This window comes from Balaenoptera borealis, assembly GCF_965194805.1.
Source record: "Balaenoptera borealis genome assembly, chromosome: 12".
Classification (NCBI taxonomy): Eukaryota; Metazoa; Chordata; class Mammalia; order Artiodactyla; family Balaenopteridae; genus Balaenoptera; species Balaenoptera borealis.
This window is the reverse complement of record NC_138869.1, coordinates 76,023,988-76,046,132: the sequence shown is the minus strand read 5'-3', so window position 1 is coordinate 76,046,132 and position 22,145 is coordinate 76,023,988. Positions and strand designations below refer to the sequence as shown.

Below are 22,145 nucleotides of genomic sequence, written 5' to 3'. Positions count from 1 at the left end.
TCTATTTCGGACCTTAAAAACTGAGTATTCTAGCTTCTAAGTACTTGGCTGTATATGCTTTTCCTTTTATTTAATAAATTGGTTTCAATTTCACCAACTCCTGTTTCCTGAATTAAGAACTTCCTGCATTAGGAAGTTCTTTATCTGAATTACAACTTGCTATAATCGGTCCACAGAGAAGCCAGCAACACTTTAAGTTGTCCAGGAGTCTGAGCAAGACTCCTTTCATCTGTTCTCTCAAGAGAATCAGGTTGTGTGTTGATGAAACGTACTGTGCATTACTGCTCTCATTTTAACCACATTATTATTTTTTTTTCACACACACACACTGTATTTTATTTTTACAAGACATAAATAGACTGACACCAAGCATTGTAAATGGATGACCACAACAAAAGCAACAATGATCGCAATTACCAAACATGAAACACACTCATACTATATCATAATATAGACATTCAGTCCAGTAATCCTCCACTGTAACAGCTCCTTTACTTTGCAGTGAAAATTGATTTGTATATTCTTTGCCTCTGACTCCTTGTGGGATTTTTTGTTTTTAATTCAAACAAAAAGTCACAAAAATTATAATCATCCTCATCAGTTCACTCAGTCCCATGTAATTAATTTTTTTTTCATCTTGATCTTTTGTTAGCACTTTTATGAGTTCATCCGTTTTTAATTAGAGTTCTGAAAATGCTTATTCATTCATTTTATTCAAATTTATTTATTATTTATTTTTGGCTGTGTTGGGTCTTTGCTGCTGCACGCGGGCTTTCTCTAGTTGTGGCGAGCAGGGGCTACTCTTTGTTGCGGTGCACAGGCTTCTCATCGCAGTGGCTTTTCTTGTTGCATAGCACAGGCCGTAGGTGCGCAGGCTTCAGTAGTTGTGGCACGTGGACTCAGTAGTTGTGGCTCGTGGGCTCTAGAGCGCAGGCTCAGTAGTTGTGGTGCACGGGCTTAGTTGCTCTGCGGCATGTGGGATTTTCCTGGACCAGGGCTCGAACCCGTGTCCCCTGCATTGGCAGGCAGATTCTTAACCACTGCGCCACCAGGGAAGCCCAGGTTCAGTTCTTTTAGCAAGAGTACTTTATAGGTGATGCTGCTGTGAACCTCTTATTGCATCATAGCAGGGAAGCGTATAATGTCTGGTTGTCCTATTTTCAATGTGAAATTGATCACTGGAGTCAGGTGCTGTCAGCCTTATCCATCCATTGTAAAGTTTCCTGTCAGCTTTCACCTAGTGGTTGAAGGAGCTACTTACTAGATCCATTATTTCATTAGGGGTATATTATTCACTTGTGTGTGTATATGTGTCTGTGCGTGTGTGTCTATGCAATTTTAAACAAATGTATTGAGATGTAATTTACATACAATAAACTGCATGTATTTAAAGGGCACAATTCTAGAAGTTTGACATATATGTACACTTTGACATATGTATACACATATGTACACACTTATGATGACTGCCCAGCTGCTGTAGAGAACAGTGTTTTGGAGGCATACTGCAGGGACAAACCATAATTCCTGCAGTCAGATATTTAAAGGGTAAACCCTGATTCTCTCAGCGGTAGCGATAGAATTTTTCCTTGTGGCAGTAGAGTAGAAGAGGGAGCCTTTAGTTTGGACCTTGCCTTAACACTAGCTTGTCAGGGAGATCATACTAAAAGCATCACCAGGTTTGATCTGGAAGGGCCACAAATTACTAAGCTCTGAAGCAAACCTGTTTAATCCTTACACAGCCAAACTAGTTATCTCCACTCTTGGCTGCCACTTCTCCACACAGAGTCACAGGTAACATTTCTGTATGTGTGTGTGTGTGTGTGTGTGTGTGTGTGTGTGCGCACGCACACATGCGCGTGCACAGGCTCCCAGTGTATTCAGAATTTCTCTGAATTTTATATGAGCAGTATTCCTTGGCCCCTTTGCGCCCAGTCTACTGTCCTCCTGGAAAAGGGGTTAAGTTTTAGGCACAGACCTCTTTGGCAAGAGTAGGTTAATGAATCAAAAAGTCTGATCCTTTGAAGGCCAGCTAGCTTTGTTCCACAGATGGCATTTCCTTAACCCCCTGTCTGTCATCTTACATGTCTTGATCATCAGGAGACTTGGATGAAACAGTGTGTATAACTCAGTACATGATCTCAGTGTGTATAGCTCAGTACATCACTGCTACCAAACAAACAACTGCAAAACATATTCAGAAGCTTCATCCTGCAAATAGCATTAACAGTAGTATACCATAATGCGGGTATCAGAATGGGAAGATCCAACCTGAGACCAAGCCTCTGTAAGGAAATGGACAGATTTTATATGCAAAAGTATGTATGGGACTCTGTGAGTGTACTAAAAATTATTGAGTTGTGTGGTTTAAATGAGTGAATTTTATGGTATGTCAACTATATCTCAATAAAGTGGTTTTTAAAAAGTGTTTGTGAGAATTAAAATACGTTAATAGAAATGATACTTGATGTTCTAGAAACAGACGAAATCATCAAGAAGAGAGTTGAGGACAGAATCTTAAGGAGAGTCTATATTTCAAGGAAGAGAGACACACATGAAAACAGAGAAGGTGTATTTACAGACATAGGAAGAGAACAGTAGCCTAAAATGCAGGAGTGAGTGTGTGTTCAGTGTCAGGGGCAGAATAGATGTGGATGGGGACTGAGAAAGGGCTGATGAACTCAGCTCTGAGGAAATTGCAGAGACCTTTGAGAAAACAGTTGCTATGAAATGAAGGTGCGAAGGAGTGAGTTGTGAGAAAGATGAAGCTGCACATTATTCTTGCCAGAAATAAAGTAGGCAGAAGGAGAAAGAGCCTAAAAATAGTGTCAAGGATAGTCTAGAGGCAGGGCAAAGTTGGGTTTGCGTTGTTTTTTAGACAGGAGAGACTTGGGCATGTTGCAGCTGGAGAGGAAGGAGGCAAACAAAAGAGAGCAGAGACTGAAGGTACAGAGGGCTTACACCCAATTCTGGCTCTTAATACAGTTAGATAAGTTGGTATTTGGCACAGAGCAAAGCATCTGTACTGTGCTGGTCGTTCTGTCTTTGTCATCTCCCTGCGCTGTGGCAATCAGGGTTGTGTGATGGCTGGCTCTCTAGATGAACTCTACTGCTTTCTCACTGAGGAAAGCAGATCCTAATGCAAGTGAGAGAGACATTATTGTGCAGACACAACCTTAAATCTGTAACTCGTGATTAAACAGGCTCATTCTCGAACATCAGCGCTTGATTACTGACGAGTGATGGCCAACCTCGGTAGGCTCCGGCGCACCCAGCGCATCAGCGTACCATTGCCTGTGGCCAAGAGCCGCTGCTTAAGTGGCCGTTCCGCTCTTGGGTTTAAGAGCTCAAGAACACATTTGGTTAGAGCTTCCAACCTCGTCCCAGAGAATTCAGCCTCTGCAGGAGTCTCTGAGGGACGGATGCTCTGACCTACAGGTTATCTGTCACCCATCCACCCACCCACCCCCACATTCAGGGAGAATGGAAACGAAGGGGAACAAGGGAAAGTGCAGCAGCTGTGAGGACCCTCCACCCCTTCAGCCATCTTCCCCCCCCACCACCCCGCCGCGTGCTCCCCACTACACACTGCCCTTAGTCAAGGGCTAGCCTCACCCTTCTCAGTCTCTGCCCCTAGTTTTTGTTTTTGTTATTTTGTATCTATTTCTTTGTTTTGTTTTTATTTTAGCCATAATGCAAAAATTCAAAAGGCTAGTTTCATTGTACTTAAAATACAGCCTTTTAAAGCCCTATATAATACTCTAAAATGTAGCATTCTTCCCTTTTGGGTTATTAACTGTATCTTAATGTGATTTCTACCTTGTTTTAAAAAATGTTTTTCTTAGTTGGATATTGATACTAAATTATATTTTCCCATATCTCTTAGAAATAAACTGTTAGCTGAAAATAAAATTCATTTTCAACACTTGTTATTTGTAAAAATGTGTTCATTGTGTCTTTAAGCACCCTTTGCAGGTTTTGTGGGACATGTAATGTAGGGTACGTGTAGCAGGTTGAAGGGTTAAAATACCCTGCTCTGTCGCATATGGCAGTGAGCAGAATCGCAGATGTTGATGATACCACGTAATTAGTATTCTTTTATGTAAATGAAGGCTGTCAGCATGTTACCATAGTGTCTACTCTCTCTGAAGCTGGAATTTATGCCGCTTGGTCTCACCAAGATCAGGCAGGATTTTTCCACTATCCTTAGTCAAGAACTGAGAAGAAATCAATACGATGAGAGAGAAAAAATGCAAATCTCCCTAAAGTAGATTCTCTTAAATTTTTCCTATTTTGTTTTTGTTGAATTTCTCCCCAGAAATTTTATTTCCGGTGATGCTGTTATCCATTTTGGATCAGCTAAGAAATCTGCTATTTGAGAATAATTGGAATAGTCCAATTAAAAGATGAATCATGTTTTCAAGCTATAGGTTTTTGAAAGATTTTATAATGCTCAGTCATCTCTCTCATACAGAGACCTTTAAAAAATGATGTGATAAATCTAGAAGTTTCTCATCAGAACAAAAGGCAAACATTGAACAGATTCCATTACCTTCTTTTACTATTTGGTGATATTAACTATAGTAGAATCCTTTTAAATATTAATTATGGTTTTTAGCTCAAGTTGATTCAGATTTTTAAAATAAAACTACACTACTTAAAGAAGCAAACACTGATATTTTGTCAGGTTTGCTTTCCCTGTATGCAGATTGATCCAGGGTGAGCAGGACATTTATTTACAGTTACTGATCTACTTAACGATGGAGAGCTATTTAGGCACATCATGTTCATTCCCAGTTACACTGCAAGTTTCTCTCTTTTGGATACTGGGTGCCTGTTACACTGGATGATATATGTTTTAAGTGGAAGTGTTAGGACTTTTATGACCTTTAGCAATTAGGAAGGAAAAGGGGTCCATGTCAGAAAAATGTAAAATAGATTTCTTCTTTGTGCCTGTGAGTGTTAGGCCTTGTTCTTAAATAAAGTGGTCAGAGGATGTGTGAGGGGTGAGTGAAATACATGGTCTTTCTTGAACTGAGTACACTCAAGATTGTATTCTCTTTATTCTCTATTGTGTGCGTTGACTTTTGTGTCACTTTTGAGTGATTTCCATTTCATGATCAGCTATGTTTTTCCTCTAGAGAAGCTAGTCTGCCTAGGTTAAATCAGTGTAGTGAGGTGCAGAGTAGCCCTGTGTTTTCCTGAATGGATTTACTCTGCCATATGGCAGGTTAGTGAGTTGCCACGACAGATCTGTAATGGGAAAAAGGCTGTGCAGGAAAGGATGTGCATGATCAGCAGATTTATAGATCAGAAAATGAAATTGGAAGAAAGAATTTCCAGAGTGCCCTTTCCATTTGACAGCATTCCATGAAGAGGGTGTGGAATGGTTTTTTAGTGTTTTTCTATTTTGGCTTTTGGTTGTTCCAGCATGTTTTTTCTAGCACAGAAGTTGATTTCATAAGGTATCGGTGTCCTGGGTGTTGTGTTGCTGTATTCCTGTTAATAGAAATATTCTCTCTTTGTAGGATTTGAAGCTGTGCTATGTTTCATGTGATAAGATCTCAATAGCAATTAAATTTCTGAAGACACATCAAGGTTCCTTTTGGCTAAAATGGGGATTTGTCAGGTTTTGAGTTAGAAGAGGCTATTCAGACATGATTCAGTGAGTATTGAATCTTCCAAAGGGAAGAAAACAAAAAGAAAACCCAAGTGAGCTAAAGATAGTATGTCCTGGTGTTTTGTTTTTTCTTTTTTTAAGATGACAGGTTTTTTTTTTAAACTTTGGGTTTATTTTATTTATTTATTTATGGCTGTGTTGGGTCTTCGTTTCTGTGCGAGGGCTTTCTCTAGTTGCGGTGAGCGGGGGCCACTCTTCATCGCGGTGCACGGGCCTCTCACTATCGCGGCCTCTCTTGTTGCGGAGCACAGGCTCCAGACGCGCAGGCTCAGTAATTGTGGCTCACGGGCCTAGTTGCTCCGCGGCATGTGGGATCTTCCCAGACCAGGGCTCGAACCCGTGTCCCCTGCATTGGCAGGCAGATTCTCAACCACTGCGCCACCAGGGAAGCCCCTGTCCTGGTGTATTTAAATCTGTGCTATCTAATACTGCAGCCACCAGTCACGTGTGGCTATTTAAATTTAAATTAATTAAAATTAAATAAAATTAAAAGTCATTCCCTCAGTTTCACTAGCCACATTTCAAGTACTCAGGAGGCACATGTGGCTAGTTAGTACAGTATTGGACAACGCAGATAAAGAATATTTCCATCGTTGCAGAGAGTTCTATTGAACAATGTCTAAGTGAAAGATCTTGAGAAATAAAATTTTTGATTGATTCTTTGATTTCTTTGATTTCTATGAGGAGTTCTTCATCCCTATATAATTTACTGGATTAGTACAGTGGTTCTAAGGTTTTAATGTACAAATGAATCATCTGTAGAGCTTGTTTAAAATGGAGAATTTAGACCCCTCTCCCAAAATCTGATTCATCACATTTGGAGTCATGACCAGAAATCTGTACATATGACAAGTATCCTAAGGAATTCTGATGCTGGTAGGTGGTTCAGAGACTACATTTTGAAAAATAGGAAGTTAGTGACAAACTTGGGAATTGCCAGTCTTTTGATTTTTTTTTCCCCCTTTTCATTCTTTTATTACTGACTTTCCTTTGTGTCCCCAGTAATTGGTTGTAAGCATCATGTGTATCCAACTTAAATTCTTGATTGGTAATAAGTAGCAAAAAGACAATTCATTTATTTACCATTTTATCTTTTAAATGTATGTCTTTTTTAATTTGGCTATACCCTACAAAAAGTAAACAGAAATGGTTATTTCAATACTGTTCTGGTCTGTGTGGAGAAGTGATTCTGACAGAACACCTTTGACTACTCAAGAGTTGAGCACCCACAAGTCTTGAAATTATAAAGAATTATAAAGAAAATTTTCTTTTTTAAAAAGAAGAATAGGGAATTCCCTGGTGGTCCAGCGGTTAGGACACAGTGGTTTCACTGCTGTGGGCCCGGGTTCGATCCCTGGTCAGGGAACTAAGATCCCGCAAGCTGCACAGTGTGGCCAAAAAAAAAGGAAAGAAAGAAATATAACACATGATCTCCTCTCTGAAGGGTTAGGAAATGGAGAAATACATCCACAGAAATGACTTAAAGGGCACTTAGCAACAAGTCAATAATTAGAAAAATAATATAGTAGAAACTAAATCCTGACAGTACTCAAAGGAAAAGCATGATCTGACTTGATGGAAGATAATCTAGGTTACTTTCCTTTGTATGATTTAAGGATTTCTTATATAGGGACATGGCCTCTGCCCACTGGAATGGGCAATTTAAAAATGGGAAGGATCTCTGGTTTGGTCCTGTGGTATATTTGTGGGGTTTAGCAATAGGGCCAAGCCAAAAAAGGCATCTGGAAAACCAACTAAAGGAACTACTCAGAGTGCTTTGGATTTAGAACTTCTCTGGGTGACCCCATAGTCATAGAACTGTATTTGCTCACAGAAATGAAAGTGGGCAAGAAATGGGGTGAAGGAAATCCAGTTTATAAGAGGATCTGCCTTTAGGGAATTTAAATGCTGGTATTGGGGGGGAAAATAGTCAAGTTTCCAAAGAATAAAAGGTTTTCTTTTAAAATAGCCTCTTTCCCTTGGAAAAATTGCTTATTCGGCTTCTCTGATGAACAATGTTGAAGAAGCAATGTTAGAAAGACAAAAAAAAAAAAAAAAGCTCAGTATGCTACCAATGTTTTTAAAAATAAAAAGCATTTTTACATATATCATCCAGAAGGTTTGCTTTTTTTCCCTTTTGTCTCGGTAGTTTGGTTAAATACTGTAATACCAGTAGCCACTACACCTCTTGTCCTACGAGTCAGATTTGTCTAGTTCTGTACTTAACTATTCTTTCAGTAAGGAAGGTAAACGTTTTCCCATCCTTTCTACAAGATGTAAATGTTCTTTTCAAAAAGACACTTTGGCTTAGTCCCTCAGGATTGCTGTAACAAAAATATCATAGACTAGGTGGCTTATGAATAACAAACATTTATTTCTCACAGTTCTGGAGGCTGGGAAGTCCAAGATCATGGCACCAGATTCCGTATCTGGTAAGGACTAACTGGTTCATAGCCATATGGCTGGCTTTTCACGGTGTCCTCACATGGAGGAAGGGGTGAGGGAGCTCTTTTATAAAGGCACTAATCCCATTCTTGAAGGCTCATCCCATGAGGGTCAAGCCATTCTTGACCTAAGCACCTCCCAAAGGCCCTACCTCCTAATACCATCACCTTTCAGGGTTAAGATTTTAGCATATGAATGGGGTGCAAACATTCAGACCACAGAAGACAAAATGTTAGATTGAGGCTCAGTCTACCTACTTAGCCGGATCTCTGGACTCAAGAAAATAAAAATGATACTTTGTACTTTAGAGGACTTTCTCTTTCTTACCATTTATCTTTTTTACCCTATCTTCTTATCTCTACTTTGAAATACAGTGAAACCGACCTGAGATTGCTACTTGAGAGTAGCAATTATTTGAGAGTCTTCATCTCTCCTACTGGTATGTGAAACGCTGTCTATGTCTCTCCTCTCCTTTCCTCTGCCCTGTCCCTTTTTGCATGCAGCCAGGATCTTGTCAGTATGAGACAGAGAGGCTTTCACTTCCAGGACATCATCAATTCAGAGATGGTTCAGAATACAAGTTTCTTTCCCCTGGTGGCCAGTTGGGTGCAATGTGAAATAAGGGTAATGACATTTCCAAATCAGCCTTACGTAAAAATTAGCTGATATTCAAGAATTAAAACAGCCTTGGAAAATGTAAACTTACACATTAGGGCTAAGGTCTGTCGTTTAGTATTTTATGATTCTGTCTTTTTAAGGAACTTAACTGTCTTTCTGTTATACCCAGTCTATGCCAAAATTGCTTTTCTTTTTCTTTTTTTAAACTTCCTTCCAAAAGAACCAGTTTTGAATTGAAAACTAATGAATATTGAGTGGAAAATGCCGGTTGCAAGCCTTTTTCTAGGAAAATATTTTGCTGAAAGCTTTCTCTTTCTCTCTCTCCTCTCTTCGAGGGCCCTAATCGTGACAGGTTGAAAGAGTGAAGACTTCCATAAGACATGGATAGATGCAAACATGTAGGGCGGTTGCGGCTAGCCCAGGACCACTCCATCCTGAACCCACAGAAGTGGTGCTGCCGGGAGTGCGCCACCACCGAGTCCGTGTGGGCTTGTCTCAAGTGCTCGCACGTGGCCTGCGGCCGCTACATCGAAGATCACGCCCTCAAACACTTCGAAAAGACTGGACACCCGCTAGCCATGGAGGTCCGGGATCTCTACGTGTTCTGCTACCTGTGCAAGGACTACGTGCTCAACGACAACCCGGAAGGGGACCTCAAGCTGCTGAGAAGCTCCCTCTTGGCGGTCAGGGGCCAGACGCAGGACCCGCCGCTGAGGCGCGGGCGGACGCTGCGGTCCATGGCCTCGGGCGAGGACGCCGTCCCGCCGCAGCGCGCTCCTCAGGGACAAACGCAGATGCTCACGGCTCTGTGGTATCGGCGCCAGCGCCTGCTGGCCCGGACGCTGCGGCTCTGGTTCGAGAAGACCTCGCGGGGCCAGGCCAAGCTGGAGCAGCGGCGGCGGCAGGAGGCGCTGGAGCGCAAGAAGGAGGCAGCGCGGCAGCGGCGGCGCGAGGTGAAGCGGCGGTTGCTGGAGGAACTGGCCAGTTCCCCTCCGCGCAAGAGCGCGCGCCTGCTGCTGCACGCGCCCCGCGCCGCCGTGCCGCGCGCGCCCGCTGGGCCCCGCCCCGCGCCGCGCCGCGCGCCCGCCATGGCGCCGGGCGTCACGGGCCTGCGTAACCTGGGCAACACCTGCTACATGAACTCCATCCTCCAGGTGCTCAGCCACCTGCGCAAGTTCCGTGAGTGCTTCCTGAACCTCGACCCGTCCAAGACGGAGCAGCTGTTTCCCAGGGCCGCCAACGGCAAGGCCCCGCTCGCGGGCAGGCCGGCCGGCAGCTCGGCCACCAAACTGTCGCCCAGGAGCCACGGGGCCGAGGCCTGCGAGCTCGAGGGCCTCTGCTTGAATGGCGGGGCCTCCCTCAGCAGGAGCCTAGAACTCATCCAGAACAAGGAGCCCAGCTCGAAGCACATCTCCCTCTGCCACGAACTGCACACCCTCTTCCGCGTCATGTGGTCCGGGAAGTGGGCCCTGGTGTCGCCCTTCGCCATGCTTCACTCGGTGTGGAGCCTGATCCCCGCCTTCCGCGGCTACGACCAGCAGGACGCGCAGGAGTTTCTCTGCGAGTTGTTGCACAAAGTGCAGCAGGAACTCGAGTCCGAGGGCACCAAGCGCCGGATCCTCATCCCCTTCTCCCAGAGGAAGCTTACCAAACAGGTCTTAAAGGTGGTGAACACCATATTTCACGGGCAGCTACTCAGCCAGGTAGGTGTGTGCCCAGCCCACCCCCAGCTGCCCACCACACTGGAGCGGGGCTGGTGTAGTAGTTAGGCTTCCCGTGCGTATCACTCCCCCAGGCTGTTGGCCTAACTAGGGTAGCCGACATTTGCCATAACTATGCATAGCTGAGGGCAGCCACTGTACCTTTTACTGTACTGTGCGACGACCTTGTTGGTGAATTTGCCTCCTGTCTTAACAGGCAGATTTTTAGTTTAACTTGCCATATCATTTCACTTTCAGTAAATGTCTTTAATCTTTAATGATGATACGAGTAATATAATATTCCCATTGTTCTAATCAAGTACCCATTGTTGACGTGCCATCATCCTTTGATCAGTTTTAGGAAATTGAAGAGTTTGCCTGTAACCTTGGTTCCATAGTTGTTTGAAAGAGCACTCTACTTTCCAAGGCATTCTTTACATACAAGGGAGGGAGGTGGCTAGGAGGATGCCAAAGGGTAAGCAAGTCTCCCTCCTGTTCCCCATTACCTTTCATTTCCTTAGCCATCTAAGGACATGAGTGAAGACTCATAGATAAGGCTTTGTGAGAATATGCAGAAAGAATTTGTAGAGGCAAAGAGGTGGGCAACTTAAAGAGATTCAGGTGGCTTCCCTGGTGGCACAGCGGTTGAGAGTCTGCCTGCCAATGCAGGGGACACGGGTTCGAGCCCTGGTCTGGGAAGATCCCACATGCCGCGGAGCAACTGGGCCCGTGAGCCACAATTACTGAGCCTGCGCGTCTGGAGCTTGTGCTCCGCAACAAGAGAGGCCGCGATAGTGAGAGGCCAGAGGCCCGCGCACTGTGATGAAGAGTGGCCCCCGCTTGCCACAACTAGAGAAAGCCCTCGCACAGAAACAGAGACCCAACACAGCCATAAATAAATAAAAACACACATTAAAAAAAAAAAAAAAAAAAAAGAGAAATTCAGGTAAAACCTCTACACTATGCTACTGAGGTTTTGTGTCCTGATATTTAGGGTTTTAAAAGAATGATGAGTAGGATGGGAAGAGGAAGTTTATTTAGACTTTTGTTTTTCAGCATGTGAAAGGGGAGTGTTTCTCGGCACTTCCTCTACCCCCCTGAGGGTCTGTAGGAAGAAAGGTGCATCTGGGAAGGTTACAGTGGGGGAAGAGGTCTAATCACAAGGTACTTTGAGGCTCTTGGAACACAGGGATCAGTGCAGGGATGCTGCAAGAAACAAGGGCAAAAAGAGAGGCAAGTTGGACTGGATGGAAGGAGCAAAGTCTGGAGAGAACAAGAGTATGAGGATGAGAGAAGCAGACAGGAATCTGCAAATTCTCCATCTCAGATTGATGATGCCTTGACTCCACGGTGACTTCCATCTGTAATACTGCAGCATTGAATGGCAAAGCATGCTTTATGAGAGAGGAGAGAAAGGGGTAGGTAGTAATCACTGTGCTGTGTGGTTTTCCAGTTCCAGCTAGCGTCATGGTTAGAGATACATACCAGAAGTAATATGCTCGAATTCTCTTAAAGTTATGTTTATTATTTTAATATTGCAGTTAAATGTTTTTGGAAAACTATACACTTAGTTTTGGTTGTTATGTGCTAGCAAAAATGTATGTGGGAAGCATGGAAGTTATATAACCTGTAAACCAATCTTTTCATTCTAGGTCACATGTGTATCATGCAATTACAAATCCAATACCATCGAGCCCTTTTGGGATCTGTCCCTGGAATTCCCTGAACGCTATCACTGCATAGAAAAGGGGTTTATCCCTTTGAATCAGACTCAGTGCCTGCTCACTGAGATGCTGGCCAAGTTCACAGAGACAGAGGCCCTGGAAGGGAGAATCTACGCTTGTGACCAATGTAACAGTGAGTGCTGGGGGGAGGGGTAGGTGTGTGTAACTGGAATATCAGTTTAAGGTGTTTCATTTGCCACTTTAGTCAAAAGTAACACTGTAATATTGAGTGGTTTTAAAGCATCTTTTAAAGATTTTTTTTCTCCTATTTTCCTGAAAACAAGCATATGGACATTATATGTTAAAAAGCAAAACAAAACCTAGGAGTTGGGCCTCCTTTGACTCCTGCTGTGATTGACATTAGTTATCTTGGGAGGCATTTGAAAGTATGGATCCTGAAATGGGGACTCCAAGAATGTGAGTACTTAGCTTCATAGTGTACAGGGGTCCTGCTTAAATTCATGAATACAGAGTCTGACAGTTCTTATTTAAAGTTCAGGTGGCATAGCCTGTTTGAGGGCTATGGTATCAGAAAAGTGTGCTTTTGTCCTGAATTTGTAGATTTAAAGTACAATGAAACCAAGAAAGGAAGTTGTATGGTGCATTGCTGTATGGCAGCTTCATAGTTATTTTCACATGCCTGAAAGGGTCACATCTCAGAAGGGTCATAAGGAAGTATTTCTCTGTCATGGCTTTAATTGTAAAGTGGAATTTTTTCCATATGGCTCTGTGAGTATCTTATGCACCCCCCATCCCCACCCCCATGTCTTACCACACTAACACTTACTGCTTTTGCTAACCCAGCATGTACAGAGGAAATGGAGAGCAAATACTTTGAAGCTGATGTTTGGGTTTTTGGCATATAGAGATTTGGAAACTAAGATGAATGGATTGTGTAGAGATCTGAAATCAATTTGCAGCCATACTGTAGTCTGGACTACAAGTTTTGGGAACAATAATTTTACGGTAGCCCTTTTAATACTTCTGCACATGGTTTTTTAAAGTAGTACATCGTGGGAAACCTGTTCTCTGTGAAGAATCAGGGTAAAAATCAAGTCATACCTGCTATCATTTTGCCATTTTAAAACAAAATTTGAAGTGCTGTATTTGGTTAACCATAAACTCACCTATCCTGTTCCATATTGAGATATAAAGGCAGTGACTTAAATTATCTTATTAGAACATTGTTTTTTCTTTTTAAAATAGTGATTCATAAAGCTTTATACTTGTAAGGAACAGAAGGATGTTAACAGCCTTAACTCTATCATTCTTGGACTTGATAGATTAGGCAAGAAATACTTTTTTTTTAATTTTTGCAAGAAAGGATTGTTTTTCTGGTTGCCATATGTGCCCATTTTTCAGTATTTCTATAGACAGGTTCAAATAGCAGGGAAGGAAAGCTATGGTGAAGGGATGAGATGCATTGATCTGTTGCTTGTGAAAGTTTCAAACCTATCAGTCTTCCACCTTTCTGTGTGGCCAGCTTAATCAAATGGGAGACAGAACTGATCAATCTCAGCTGAATCAGTAGTATCTTTTTCTTTGTGAATTTCATTTTAGGGAAACAAAGCCATATTCTATTATTGTCTTCATCTTAGCTCACTTACTCCCTCTGCTGAGAGTAGCAGTCACTGCCAAGATTCCCAGGCAGAGCTGCAGTAATTTTCAAAAATCTGCTGGTGAACAGGAATGGAAAATAAGGCCAGGCCCCTCTTTGAATTCTCTTTCTGCTCATGCTCTCACATATCATGACTACCAGCCCTAGTAAAAGCTGCAGTCTATTATGAGAAGCAACAGCTACACATCCTATTGTCACAGAAAGCTCCTTGATATGTCATCTGGCTGTGACTTGCTACCTTTCACGAGTGGTACAGACAGGACTTCGAAATCAGATGCCAAGCTCTTCAGACACTGAGACCATGATTTCAACAGCTCAAAGACAATTAGCAGGCACCACAGTGGACCACTAATTTTATATTCCCATCCATTCACCGATTTAATTAATATAATAACAGAGCAGTCATCAGTAAATGGTTATAGAGAAGGCTTCTGATGGAAATTAAGAGAACTTCATTTCCACTGTTTACTTGTGGTAATTTAGAAATGCATTTCACCCACAATTCAGTATCTTTAGAAACAAAATTGGAGTCTCAAGCACTGGTTCTGCTTTGGACTCGGTGTATTTGGCCAGCCTGTCAGCCTTGTCCTGCATGTCTAGCAGTGTGCTGTTACCAAGAAACATGTTTCAGAAAATAGGTACGGCATAAAAATATAAAACCAGGGACTTCCCTGGTGGTCCAGTGGGTAAGACTCCATGCTCCCAATGCAGGGGGCCCAGGTTCGATCCCTGGTCAGGGAACTAGATCCCACATGTATGCCACAACTAAGACCCAGTGCAGCCAAATAAATAAATAAATATTAAAAAATATATATATATAAAACCAGCAAAGTTTCTTTTCTAAATATTTGTATAGGCCACAAGCAATTCACATGGGGAAAAAGTCTGTTTAAACACACTGTCCTTTAGTAATTCTGTGTCCTCTTACCTTTTCCCTAAGCCTGAAATATATGCATTATCCCCCATTTCACAAGAAAGGAAACTGAGATTCCTTTCAGACAGTGAGAAGGACAAAAGATGCACCTTACAAATGAGTTAGCCTTCTTTAAGCAGCCATCCCAAGAGTGCCACACAATCACTCCTTTCATCTCAACCAGAACTTCCATGGCCACTCCATGCAGGCATGTGAGGCTGGGAAATGCAGTCTTAGAGAGGGTCACATTGCTCCCCCAAATATAATTGAGGTTTAATACTGAGAAATAAGGAGAATGCATATCAAGTGGCAAGTCACTGTCTCTGCCATAGCTCAGAAAGAATGAGTCTCCTCACAATCTATGTCTTATGCCTTCCCAAACCATATAGGCAAACGACGAAAATCCAATCCAAAACCCCTTGTTCTGAGTGAAGCTAGAAAGCAGTTAATGATCTACAGACTACCTCAGGTCCTCCGGCTGCACCTTAAAAGATTCAGGTGAGCTTGCTCTGGGGCGTCCCAGGTGGCTGTGAGCTGTGGGAATAGCTACTTCAAAGGCTTTGGCGAAGGCAAATGTCTTCTTCGGTGTTGGGAGGAGAAGCCTGTTCCCTAGAGGCCTCACGCTTTCCATGGAGTGTATGGTTTGTGCCCAGTGAAGCAAGCGGATGTCGGGGGCCAGGACTGGGCTTCTGCTCTCATGGTCCTATTTAATCAGCTAGCCTGCACTTGGGTGTCTGTGCTTGAACATTTTCTAGCCTCGCTTGGGCTTTTATAGATTCATCTTCAGAATAAAGTGTGAGATAATCTGTGAAAAGGAGGGCAGGAGGTAAAGTACAAAAAGAGTATTGCCTGAACTGCTTGTTCGGGGATTTCTAGTTTCAGAGAACATGCAATATTCACAGGAAATATATGTGAACATTGATTACCACTGTCTTGTGAAAGAAAACCAAATCCAGAAGGTTAAATTTTCTCCGTTCCCTGTTTTACCTACCTCTACCTCTGATCACACATGCCATTTCTTACTAGTAAGAAGTTTATATCCATGTTCTAGGTGGTCTGGCCGTAATCACCGAGAGAAGATTGGGGTCCATGTCGTCTTTGACCAGGTATTAACCATGGAACCTTACTGCTGCAGGGACATGCTCTCCTCTCTTGACAAAGAGACCTTTGCCTATGATCTCTCCGCAGTGGTCATGCATCACGGGAAAGGGTTTGGCTCAGGACACTACACAGCCTATTGCTACAACACAGAGGGAGGTGCGTGCGCTTTACTCTGTGGGGTGGGGGACACAAAAAAGGGTTGGTTTGTCCACATTTCATTCCTTTTATTTAATCTATAGGGGGATATTACATACATTAAAATCCAGTGGAAAGAATTACGAAAGATGGATTCAAATTTTAGATATATCACTAAGTAACAACATTTCATTGTTCTAAGAATTGACAGGAACTAACATGTAAAAGTGCTGAGCACGGTGTCTAGTATGTAATGGTCAGTTAATGCTAGAGGTTATTGTTGTTATTAATACTTCTGCTGTAGACTTCAGTTTCATTCTTGGTTTTGCAGAGACAATATGACCTATCTAACTTCATGGAATCTCACTAGCCTCAGCTCATAATAAAGCTGAGGACACTTACTGAGCACTTACTACAAGGGCCCTTCCCAAGGAGCTTTCAGTCCTTGCCCTCAGAGCAGAGCCTCCCAGCTACTGCGCTGAGGCAGGTGGACTGCAGATGTGTTTTCAGTAGTGTACCCATCCTGAACCCCTCAGCCCTTGGGGTGGCCAGAGTGAGCCTGTAAAAAATAACTTTTTATTCCTTCTAAGTTTTCCTTTATCACTTCTATTTACACTTCCCCTCTCCTCCTCCTCCTCCTCTTCCCATCTCTTAGCCCCCCATCTCCTGTCTTTGTAGAAAACCCTAATGGGCAGTGAAGAAGCCTGAATGAAATGAAATGAGGACAAAAACTGTAGTCAGTCGATACTACAAGCAGTATTGTGGTGGGGCTTGTGGGGTTAAAACCAGTGGTTTCAGGGAAGTCTGTTGGTTTCATTTACTTTTCTCTTCCTCCACCAACAATCAAGGGTTGGATCTATTCAGAACTCCTCTGTCCCTTTCCTCATCTCCTCATTTGCCTGGTGACTGAAATGTAAGTTGGGTAGTCATTTTCTCTCTTTCTTTCATTTGGTTTCCTAGGTTTTTGGGTCCACTGCAATGACTCAAAGCTGAATGTATGCAGTGTCAAGGAAGTGTGCAAAACTCAAGCCTACATCCTTTTTTACACTCAAAGAACAGTTCAGGGCAATGCAAGAATCTCAGAAACCCAACTCCAAACTCAGGTGCAGTCCAGCAACAACGATGAGGGCAGACCACGGACCTTCCCCTGAATGGGAGGCACGTATCAAAGACTGGCTTGCTTTTAAACTATTGGTTTCTATACATCTTTCCTCGTATAGGAAATAAGGTTTACTGCAGGAACAGATTACTAGTTTGCCTCACTGGGTCTAGAGCAGAAGATGCCAGGTGACTCATGTGCTATCATAAAATTTGTAGCAACTTTCTTTTAAATGGGTTTAGAAATTCCCTCCTTCGTTAAAACAAATCAAAAGGAGTAACTTCTATGAAGACTCTTTCATCAGTTGCTTCTGAATATAGAGGGATCTGGGTGGAGGAAAGAGGGAGTAAATTGGTCATATCCAGCCATGTTCTTGCTATTACATGATTCCCCTGCTAATCAGGACTCCTTGCAGCACCAGAAGAACCCTCCTGATGTGAGCAGCCCTCGACAGAGCACGCAAGGAGGGGCCCTGGGCTGGCAGCTTGCTGGATAGGATTGGTTCCAAGGCAGGAGGTGAAGTCTAAGGATTTTTTCCTATAAAGGAAGTAGCCCTCAAGGGTTGAAAGTCTGCAGACTTCCTTTTTTAGGGGATAGCAGTTGAAGAGTGGAATGAGATGCATGGAGGAAATTTCTCCATGTGAAATGGGAGGTTTTTCATGTGTCATACTCTCCCTGGCTGCTGCTGTCATTTAATCATACCACATCTTCTGAGATGGCATGAACATCCCTTCATTCTAAAGAAGGAGCAGTTCACATGGGGAAGCAAGAAACTGGTACATGACATGTTCTTTGTGGTACACTGAGCCTAAGGGCACTCCTGGTTACCTAGTTCTGTAGCAAATCCCTGGTTCAGGTCTAGGGCAAGCACATAGTTTGGTTTAAATTGGTCTTTGGGTCAGTTGTCTGAGGCCTTCTCAGAACTCAGTTAGGGGGTGGGGGTGGGGGGATAGCCAGTGGTCCAGGGCTTATCTAAATGCCTGTCACCCACTTCACCTTGGTGCAGCATGCAGCTTTTTTTAATCTGCAGCTTATTTCCTGTTCACAAGATGTGGGAGCTTTTGCTTTTCTAAGGCTTAGGAATCCTCCTCCTGTATGTCTGAACAGTTTATTGTTGACAGCCCTGGCCTGTTTCCTCCAAAATCTGCTAATCCCTACTGTTTCTTTACCCACCCACACTCAGTCCATCAGAGAAAAAAGCAAGAGTGCCCTGTCCTTAACTCCAGTGCTAGTAAAATATATCTTTCTTTTTTAAACTGGGTCAGTTTCTAAGTGGCATGAAATTGCCCAGATAGAAACTCTCTGCCCTATCAGGCACCACTGAATTTCCCTTTTCAGTCCTTCGCTTAGACTCACTAGTAAAAGTGAATGCAAACCGTAACTCTCACTGTGGGAGTGCTGCAGCCCGCCTCAGCCTGTCACTCTGAATGCTCATCTTTTGACTGAGTATGTCATATTAACATTTCAATTCAGGTAGAAGTACAGTTGCCACCTGAAGAGGATAGATGTGAAGGGAGTTTGGGGAGGGATGGGAAGTTGGGAAAAGAAAGGCTGAAGAATGAGAGCCAAAGGTTTAGCGATGTTGAGGAACCACATTTCCCGAGATCTGTAGCATTTGCTGTTGACCTCTTTTGAGATGAATTCTCCCATAGGACCTGCCAGACAGCACTGAGACTTGGAGGAAATCAGACAGAAAATGGCTCACCCTGATAAGGAAGAGGAGTGACTATATTTTAAATTAAACTTGCTTTTTCCAACACTGTGAGGTTTCTGTAATATTTAGCTTTTATTTGGAAGCGATAGCGTATGGCATTTTTTATGCTATTTGGTTTGTATTGTCTACTGCAGGCTTCTTTGTACAAGCTTGGCCCGGGCTTACCCTCACCTGGACACTGTTTTAAAGTGTCACAGCTGCCCATGCTGTCAGAGGCTCTGACGTGAGGCTGTATCCCCTAGATCCACATTTTTAAGTTGGCATGATTGGTGATGACTTTTTGTGGCAAGAGAAAAGCGCATTAACTCAAAAAAACCCAAGGAGAGTAAAAAGGGAAAGAAAATATAAATTGTGCCTCATCTTTCATTGAATGCTATATTTATTATTCTAGAAAAAGAGAACTTACAAATGGAGAAGTACTAATAGAGCATCTACTTCATCCCTCAGGCTGTCCAGGGGAAAACAAGAAAAACAAACATCTAATAGAAAATTAAAAGATCTTCAAATTTAATTCTTAAAAATAATTTTATACCAAGTATTAAGGATTATTAAGCAAAGGACTCTGTAAAATAAGTGCTTAACTTAGCTGAGCACACATTGTATCAAATTAACAAAATCATTTAAAATGAGTTGGAATAGAAACCAATACCAGAGTCCTCAGTGAGCTGCACACACTTGAAGGTGCCACTGCAGTGAGACACCTCAGGTACTCAGAGGCAGCAGCACTAGACGCTGTTGAGAAGTTAGTATTTATGGAGATTTTAATTAAAGAAAAGAGTTTCCTGCTGCATAAGCCAATGGCTGTTGTGAGGGAAATGTCCCTTTGCCTTTAATTTATTACATACTGGAAGTAGATGAATTTCTTAGTTGCATCTTACTTTAAGTCGAAACATTGTAAGGAGAAGAAAATAAGAACCGGGTAGAAGTTGACTAGATGCTGCCAAATCAAACCCAAGATCTCCTAACTGAACCTTACGAGCCTGCTTCTTTCCCAGACAAGTAGTTGGAGTCCCGTTCTAGGAACCCTTTGTAGTTGGCTGGTGTGTTTACTTTTTGCTGTAGCCAGCCAAGATGAATGCACCCTGGCCCCTCAAAAAGGATTTTACCTCAGTCTAGCTTGACCCTCATACTTGTGGTTGCCTCTGACAGCATCCATGCTAGTGTTTTTTTTAAAAAAAAAAAAAAAAGATTAGGAATGCCCTCAATGGCCAGGAACTGAAGCTCTTAATTAAAGGTGGGCAGACCTCTTGCCTGCTTTCATCCAGTCCCTCTTAGGCTGATGGGGGCAGTGCCACACTGTAAAGAATTTCCAGATGTCTCTTACAATGTCATGAATAAAATTGGAAACTACAGAAGTGTTAATGTGTCCTATGGACTCAATAGCAGAGTTTATTTTTGTTTTTAATGGCAAGGCTTCTAGAGTCAGTGATTGTATGAGTTCCCTGCTCAGGCTATGCTTACAGTTCCATCAAAGTGCAAGAACTAATGAGGTGGGTTGGCTGGAAGTGGAGCATGGCCCTAGCCAGGTCCCAGCATAAACACAAGAGAGGTCAACAGTAGTACAGAATGAAAACTTGGTTGGGTGTTGGGGGTTGGGATGTGGGTGGGCAGGGAGGGAGAAATGGAGTTTGTTTTACTTACTGATAAAGCTTTGTGAACTAATTTTATACGATTCATAAAATTTGGTGCCTTGTACCCAATTATGGTTTGCATGGGATTGAAAAGATTAAGGGAAAGGATTCCTTCTTGTCATTTCAAGTGGCAAATGGGTCTGTATAGTGTAAAGGACATTTGGTGTCAGACTTTTTAAAAGCATTTCATATCTTGTGTGTGTGAAAGCAAATTATTCTTACCAGCAAGTTCTGAAATTTTTATTGTAATATCCAAAATCTTTGTGTTTGATTATTCATCAATGTCTCCTTTTCAAGGCAGACTGTGTACCCCATTCTTTTTTACCACCCCTTTTATGTTCGAAACATTAACTCAGGCCTTTTTAAAATCAGGCTGGGAGGGCTACCCCTTCCTAAACATATACTGTATTCCTATCTGGAATTATATAAGTGGAAGGGTTGCTTTTCCAGCTGGTTCGGAGAGCACAAATATTCAGAAAAAGGTCTTTTAGTTTTTCTAATGCTGGGCAACGTATGGTAGAAGTCAAAAAGGTTCCTCCTAAAGTGGTACCTTCATTAGTTCTGAAGTTCTTTTGCACCAAATTTCAGGAAGCAGTGTAGAACACAGTCCCCTATATGTGAACCTTTAGATTGTAAGGCAAGCCAGTGCACTGTGTAATATGCAAAAAAGAAGGCTCAAAGAACCTGTCCCAGCTCCCCAGCCCCATTCCCTGGCAGCTGCTGACTGGGATGGTGCTGAGTGGCTGTGGAAGGGGAAAAGACCCAGCCTGCTCACCTGCAGGGCTATAAACACATCATGTTCCTTTTACTCCCACCTTAAGGTTTCCAAGACTTCACCAAAGGGTGTTTAAAAAGCTTACCACTCAAAGCACATATAATAATTGGATCCCTCAGCCTAATTAGGTGAGGAGGTTGTATCTTTGGAATAAAACCTCCCGTGGCCACTTAGTTTCTTTACCAGGTAAGTATGAATCTCCCTGGTGGTTCAGATTCTTTTTTGAAGTTAGCACTAAAGCTGAAAAGCACCTTCTAAATATGACTGTGAGTTTAGTTTATATCTTCCACGTTTAAATTCACCATTTTCTTGGTCTAGGGCTTTGACTTTAACCACTGTGTACTCAACCCAAGCACTGCTCTAAGTACACCACAGCCACTAGAGCATTGAAGTGAATGGTCATTTTTGTGGACTTTCTCCATACTAACTTCTGCTGGCATGTTTCTATTTCACATCTAACTAGGTTGTGTAAGAGTTTCATAGTACTGTCATACTATGTTATGTGTTTATATCCTGTCATATGGTGTTAACTAGCCTGGGCTAAACACCGTATGACAGGATGTGAAACTGACTTCCCTTGAGGAGGAAAGCCAGCACTTTCATTTACGGAATTAATAATTATTCATCAAAATTTGAGGAAATTGTAGATTTGGTAGCTTTAATCTGCTAAATTCTTATCACTTTCAGGAATTAAGCCAGTTTAAATGAAACGTTACCTTACCAGCTTTATGACTTTATAAACCAACAGTGGCACTGTTACTTGAAGCTAAAACATTAAATATTAAATGAAACTTGAATTATGCTTTTGGAAGCTGCCATGTCTTTAATTTTGGCCAGATTTTGATTTTTAGCTTTGAAAATTTTTATCAAATAGAACTGTTCACAATTATGAATAGATCAGGTAGCAGACTTCAAGGATGTAAGTTTCACTCCTATAAAGAACAGGAGGTGCTGGTATTTCTAGTCTTAGCGCAGTGGTCTGATGCAGGCTG

The 22,145-nt window shown here is 42.5% G+C and overlaps 2 protein-coding genes across 3 annotated transcripts in view; both read left to right on the top strand.

Annotated features, from left to right (window-relative positions):
* Positions 1 to 9,157, top strand: part of MED20 (mediator complex subunit 20) — a 73,789-nt gene extending 64,632 nt beyond the window's left edge. The window contains exon 5 of one of the 2 annotated variants that reach the window (XR_014232403.1): positions 9,079 to 9,157. The gene's annotated coding sequence lies outside the window, so the exon portion shown is untranslated. The other variant, XR_014232404.1, reaches the window with a different exon arrangement.
* On the top strand, positions 9,124 to 20,574 carry USP49 (ubiquitin specific peptidase 49; the record flags this gene model as incomplete). Its single annotated transcript, XM_082345965.1, has 5 exons — positions 9,124 to 10,446; positions 12,096 to 12,300; positions 15,088 to 15,196; positions 15,750 to 15,955; positions 16,895 to 20,574. 5 exons carry the CDS (start codon positions 9,124 to 9,126, stop codon positions 17,083 to 17,085), a joined length of 2,034 nt encoding a protein of 677 aa, XP_082202091.1. The 3' UTR covers positions 17,086 to 20,574.
* Positions 20,575 to 22,145: the final 1,571 nt, after the last annotated feature.